At 33.9% G+C, this 6,280-nt stretch overlaps 1 protein-coding gene across 1 annotated transcript; it reads left to right on the top strand.

Moving 5' to 3' along the window:
• Positions 1 to 1,397: 1,397 nt before the first annotated feature.
• LOC139857470 (zinc finger CCCH domain-containing protein ZFN-like) lies at positions 1,398 to 5,329 on the top strand. Its single transcript, XM_071846232.1, has 7 exons — positions 1,398 to 1,677; positions 2,262 to 2,419; positions 2,542 to 2,604; positions 2,711 to 2,830; positions 3,365 to 3,655; positions 4,349 to 4,663; positions 4,843 to 5,329. Exons 2-7 carry the CDS (start codon positions 2,300 to 2,302, stop codon positions 5,074 to 5,076), a joined length of 1,143 nt encoding a protein of 380 aa, XP_071702333.1. The 5' UTR covers positions 1,398 to 1,677; positions 2,262 to 2,299; the 3' UTR covers positions 5,077 to 5,329.
• Positions 5,330 to 6,280: the final 951 nt, after the last annotated feature.

Below are 6,280 nucleotides of genomic sequence, written 5' to 3'. Positions count from 1 at the left end.
GGCCAGAATCTATAGCATCGACAACAGGGACCTCCACGCAATTGTTTAATAGATCCCGATCTTCTTGAAGCCGAATCGGCTCGTTAGTGTTGGGAAGTTATCCCACATCAGCCATGGGACAAAACAAATGTATGTATATAAGTCTAAGGGGAAGTCCCTCTATCACCAATTGGTTTTAGAAAAGGATGGACTCTTGAACTTATATGTTGTACATATTGTTGCGATATAAGATTTATTAATTATGTCATGGTATCAGAGCTTAGGTAAGCGGTTTTACAAAGCGAGTCCGAGTCAGGCCCCCATGTGTGTGCCACCGTCGCTACAAAGAGATCGAGTCTGGCCTTCTTCTTGCCGCCATATCTACAACCGTTCCACGCCTCCATGTGAGGGGGTTTGTTGGGAAGTTATCCCACATCGATCATGGACAAAAAATAAATGTGTGTATATAAGTCAAAGGGGAAGTCCCTCTATAACCAATTGGTTTTAGAAAAGGATGGACTTTTGGACTTATATGTTGTACATGTTGTTACACTATATACGAATTCTCAATTCTGTCATGGTATCAGAGCTTAGGTAAGCGGTTTTACAAAGCGAGTCCGAGTCAGGCCCCCATGTGTGTGCCGCCGTCGCTACAAAGAGATCGAGTCAGGCTTCTATCGTGCCGCCATCTCTACAACCGTTCCACGCCTCGATGTGAGGGGGCGTGTTGGGAAGTTATCCCACATCGGCCATGGAACAAAACAAATGTATGTATATAAGTCTAAGGGGAAGTTCCTCTATCACCAATTGGTTTTAGAAAATGATGGACTCTTGGACTTATATGTTGTACATATTGTTGGTCTATACAATTTATTAATTCTTTCAGTTAGTAAACACATTAACGTCAATACTACCAAACTTTCAACCCGAGCCGTCAATATCTTGCAGCTGTTGTTCACCAACATCATCATTAGCTATCTATACATGTTATGAAGTGCTAAATAGACGTGTTAATATATTATTTTTTGCGGAATAAAGAGCGTGTTGAAACCTATTATCTAGACGTGTTGCCATATAATTTTTGGCAGAATAGGGTATTAATTAGACCTTTAGTTAATAAACACGTCTAGACGTTCATAAATGTATGTAGTAGTGATAAACCGACAATTATCACTAGAACACGATAGCTAAACACGAGACAACCTTATGTAAATAGTAACACGTGAAACAAAAGGAATTTTATAATGTACAGCAGTTTAAAAAAAACGAATTGCATGTGTTAGCTAACGCAAACAGAAATAACAGTGATGAAGTAACATAATGCACGTGTGAAACAATATTAGCAAACACGTGTGATAATTTAATTTATTATATTATATTTTTTTGTTAAAAAATAAACAAAGGAGATGAGAGTTGTGTGAGTGTGTGTTTGGGTTGTAGAAAAATGGTTGGTTAGTTTTCATTCTCTCTCTTCTGCTGTTCTTTTGTGGAGAGCAGACAACAACGAACCCAAAACCAAATAAATCAAATTAAAAATTAAATCTAAAATTAAATAATAATCTCTTTCTTTCGCATACGTACATTTGATCCGATACTTATATATGTGATTGCCAGATACACAATTTGGCATAACTCTGATTGTTCCTGTATAAAATTTGTAACTGAGTTTCAATGTCACGATCGACTGTCAAAACTCAGGTCTGTTTCTAGATCCTTTTTTTTTTCTTCATCATATTCTATTATATCAATCTATATATGTAAATGTAATTATGTATGTATCTTCTATATCTATATGTATTACACTGTTTTGATGAAAGCTTATGTATGTGTTGATTTGGGTTACAATTGAGATGATCAAATGTTATTGGTGTGATGTGGAGTTAGTTTGACGCTGTTATTAATTTAGATTTGTTTCTGATTATGTTGTAGGTTCTGTTAATGTGATTATTTTAATTTTTATTAAAATAATATACTTTTTTGTGCTTTTTACTTTTCAATGTATATTGATATGGCATTACTGAATCATCTTTTTTGACATTTTGTAGTTGTATTGTTACACTGCTTACAAATATACTAAAAGTTCAATCATTCTATTGAAGTTTTATTTTTTGGTCTTTCTTTTCATCATGTCATTGGCTCATTATGGGTAATGGGTTACATAAGTTACAAATGCATATTGTTTAGACAAGTTAGTATCATTCCTATAGTTCGCTACGCAGTACTCATAAGTATGTATGTATGTTTGTATAAAATGATACAATAAGTTGCAGCTAATGTTTCAGGCATACTGCAAAAATTGAACTTCTGATTAGAGGAAGTAATGGAACCAGGACCTTATCCTGTACGCGAAGGAGAGCCGGATTGTTCTTATTACATCAGAACAGGACTCTGTAGGTTTGGGGCCACATGTCGTTTTAATCATCCGCTTAACAGGAAATTGGTAAAGTATCAGCTTATCTAATCATATACTAATACTATTTGTGTTTATTAATGAGCAAAGAATTATGTTTTTATGAAAATTTCCAGAATAATATTCATTATTATTCATGGTTTCTTTTTCAGGCAATTGCAACTGCTAAAATGAGAGGAGAGTATCCAGAAAGAGTAGGACAACCTGAATGTCAGGTAAGTGTTTATATGGATATGACTTTACGCTAAAAAGATTACATGGGATTTAAACAAATTTATGTGGTGTTATATATTGTTTCATGATTATTACATTTTATAACAGTACTACTTGAAAACGGGTACGTGTAAATTTGGAGCTACGTGCAAGTTTGATCATCCCCGGGACAAGGCTGGTATTGCCGGAAGAGTTACACTAAATGTTTTGGGTTATCCACTTCGAACGGTTTGTGTTAACATCTTTTATTCTTGTATTTTGATTCTTATCTTTTGGTAGAAGGGCCAACTCATTGAAAATGTATCAAACTTTACACAAAAAATATGTTGTCTACAATAATTTTTAAAAGTTTATATAGCGCATATTAGACATACAATAACAATCGCCGGAAGTTATATATGAAGAAATAAAACGTGGGGTAAGTACAATAAAAGTTGAGTAAAGTTCGATACACTTTCATACACTTAGAGTTGTTTGATTTTTAAGATGTTTTTGTCTTAAGATCTATAGACCATGTCAATAGAGAAGATGTGGCCTAAAAATATGTATGTTGAATAGTGAAGACTGTTTTTTTTATGTCTGCATAAAATTTAATCCTCTCTGCAACACTTAGAAGCATATTTCTAAAAAATGTTTGCGTGCCCGCAGACATAAGACATAATAAGATCTGTTGACTGAAAAACAAACTACGCTCATACTATATACACTCAAACATCAGTGCATGTTACTATTCTAATGTGGTGTCTTTGTTTTGCCTTGCAGAATGAGGCTGAATGTACGTATTATCTAAGAACCGGACAATGCAAGTTTGGAAGCACATGTAAATTTCACCACCCTCAACCGTCTAATATGATGGTCTCATATCGTGGTTCACCTATTTATCCAACAGTTCAATCGCCAACTAGTCCTGGTCAACAGTCATACCAAGGTGTAACAAATTGGTCTTTGTCTAGAGCTTCATTTGTTAGTCCTCGCTGGCAAGCTCCTTCTAATTATGCACCCATGATTTTGCCTCAGGGTATGGTATCAGTTCCTGGATGGAGTGCATACGGTGTAAGTTTTCACATATGCTCTTTAAATTTTATGAATCTACAGTTCAAATCGGTTTGGATTGACCCATTAATGTTTTTGTACTTTCTTCTTAATTTTTGAAAAGTATAAAGGATTTCAGAGGTTGTAAGTATTGACTATTTTCCATTGTAATTAGTTAATGTTAATCAAACAACCCAACAGGCAAAATTATTACAGTAGATATCTAAACTATGAAATTTAATTTTGTACTATTTATGAAAGGAAATTAAGCAGGTCATTTCAACCCAACTGGACCCGATTAAAACTGACTCATTTTGACTTTTTTTCAACCTTACTAGTTTCCTCCTATAATTTCAACATTCCTGTACTAGAAGTTGTCTATTGATCTTTAACTTAAATAAAAGCTAATGAAGATCTAAATACTCCTTGACTAAACCATTTGTAGCATACGTTCTTAGCTATGTGATGAACTCATTGATTACTACATAACGGGATGCAAAAACTAGATGATTAAAAAACAGAATTAGTCTATGTTGATCAGTGATATAAGTAAGTAGAAAATAGGTGTGTTAACCATCTGCCATTTTACGAGTTCCTGCTATTTACAGGGGATTTATAAGTGTAATTTGACAACTGTTATTAGTATTTTTGTATCTAGCAGTGGACTAGGTATACAAATACTTTATAATCTTACTTGATGAAGCTTCTCTTCAGGGTCAAATCGGTTCGATTTCATCTTCAGATAACCAACAGCAGACAGCAGGAAACAGTCAAATTTATGGAACTTCGCGACAAAATGATGCAGCTAATGAAGCACTTCAAGGAGCTTATTCTTCATATCGTACTGGATATTATGCCTTACCAAGTGAAAACGTGTTTCCCGAGAGGCCTGATCAACCTGAATGCCAATTTTACATGAAGACCGGTGACTGTAAATTTGGTGCTGTTTGTAGATTTCATCATCCCCGAGAAAGGATACTTCCTATGCCTGATTGTGTCCTAAGTCCAATGGGCCTTCCTCTTCGTCCGGTTAGTCCTAGTTTATTTTCATATTACAAAATTCAAATAATTCATATGCACAAACTAGTTTATAGTAATGAACATGTCATTAAATTGTGCATGTTTACAAGCTACTGCATTTTATACGAGGGCTATGGCCATAAAAGTTAAAACTTGTAAACATATTTTTCTGTTTTAACTTCTTACAGGGGGAGCCTTTGTGCATATTCTATTCTCGTTATGGTATATGCAAATTCGGTTCAAGTTGCAAGTTTGATCATCCAATGGGGGTTTTCGCTTACAATATCTCTGCATCAGCTTCAGGTGAAGTCCCAACTGTTCGTCGCTCGTTAGGCTCAACGTCAACTAGCGGTGCATTAAATATATCTCCTGAGAGAAGACAAATTTCCACGAGTGACGGTAATATTGACACAGAGGGATGAAGACTTCCCAAGTGACTTTTACTGGTTATTTATTCTCTACAATCTTTTTGGAGAATAGGACAAATTGTAACTTCATTTATATTGTTGGAGATGTACATAATACAAGTTAAAGTCAACCTGTTCTGATAATCGATGTGCATGATAACCTTGCTCGGTCTGAACTGTGTTGATGCTTTGTACAACTCCACATTTTTGTCATATTTGGTTCACACTAATATGAGCTGTTAATCTATTTTAAACTTTGTTGCTTTTAGTCAATTTTTTTTCTTATTATTGGATGTGGAAAGATAGGTGGTTTGGGTGGGTTGGGCAATATGTTAACATAAGTTCTGGCTGTAATGTATCATTTGGTACAATTGAAACGGGCTGGGTCGGGTCGACTCATAAACGCTTCTTTGTCCACTTTTGAAATAAGTTAGAGATAAGGATTGTGTTAGTTATTATTACAAAACGTTTAAGTCTGAGTAAAACATTTAGTAGTTTATATTCAGCAGGTTCAACCCATTTAAAGGGTTCCCTTTTAGATTAAAACGTACCATGCTTATAAAGAGCACGTTATAATATTTGTTATCCTTTCATAATTTAAGGTTTGAACATCTTAGTTGATATGAAGATGTCCAACTGCATTGTGAATCTTGCGAGTGAGAGATATGGTGAGATACAAGCCTTCTTCTAATAGCGAGCTTTTTGTTGGTAGAATTCGCTTTTTTCTACATTTTCCCGAACATGGATTTTCACAGCAATAAACTAATTACTAACATAGTTTTTCTTGTGTTGCAGATTTATTTCAATTCTTATGTTGGAGAATAACAAACAGTAGATGCAAAATTCTGTGAAAGAAAGGCAGAGAAATGAACGGTGAATAAAATATTTATCAACTGAAAGGTAAAGAATAATCGATATATTTTTTACAAACAATAATTTTTTTTAATAATTCGTTTTTAAGTGTATCTAATTAATTTTAAATAGTTTTCAGAATTAAATTAAACATTTTCGTTTTATTTATTTATTTTTTTTATTTCAGAAATAATCAACATTACATTTTATGAAGTTCTTATTGAAATAATAAAAAAAAAAAAAATCTTTTCCGGTTTTATAGTCAACTAAGCCTACTTAACAGAGTAACACTAAAATATATTCCCATATAATGTGATAGTTTTTTTATTGCACAAATCACTCTATACCTTATACCTCAAAAATGGGT

The sequence above is a fragment of the Rutidosis leptorrhynchoides genome, chromosome 1, assembly GCF_046630445.1.
Source record: "Rutidosis leptorrhynchoides isolate AG116_Rl617_1_P2 chromosome 1, CSIRO_AGI_Rlap_v1, whole genome shotgun sequence".
Lineage (NCBI taxonomy): Eukaryota > Viridiplantae > Streptophyta > Magnoliopsida > Asterales > Asteraceae > Rutidosis > Rutidosis leptorrhynchoides.
The sequence above is the reverse complement of the archived record's forward strand: the minus strand, read 5'-3'. Positions and strand labels throughout refer to the sequence as shown.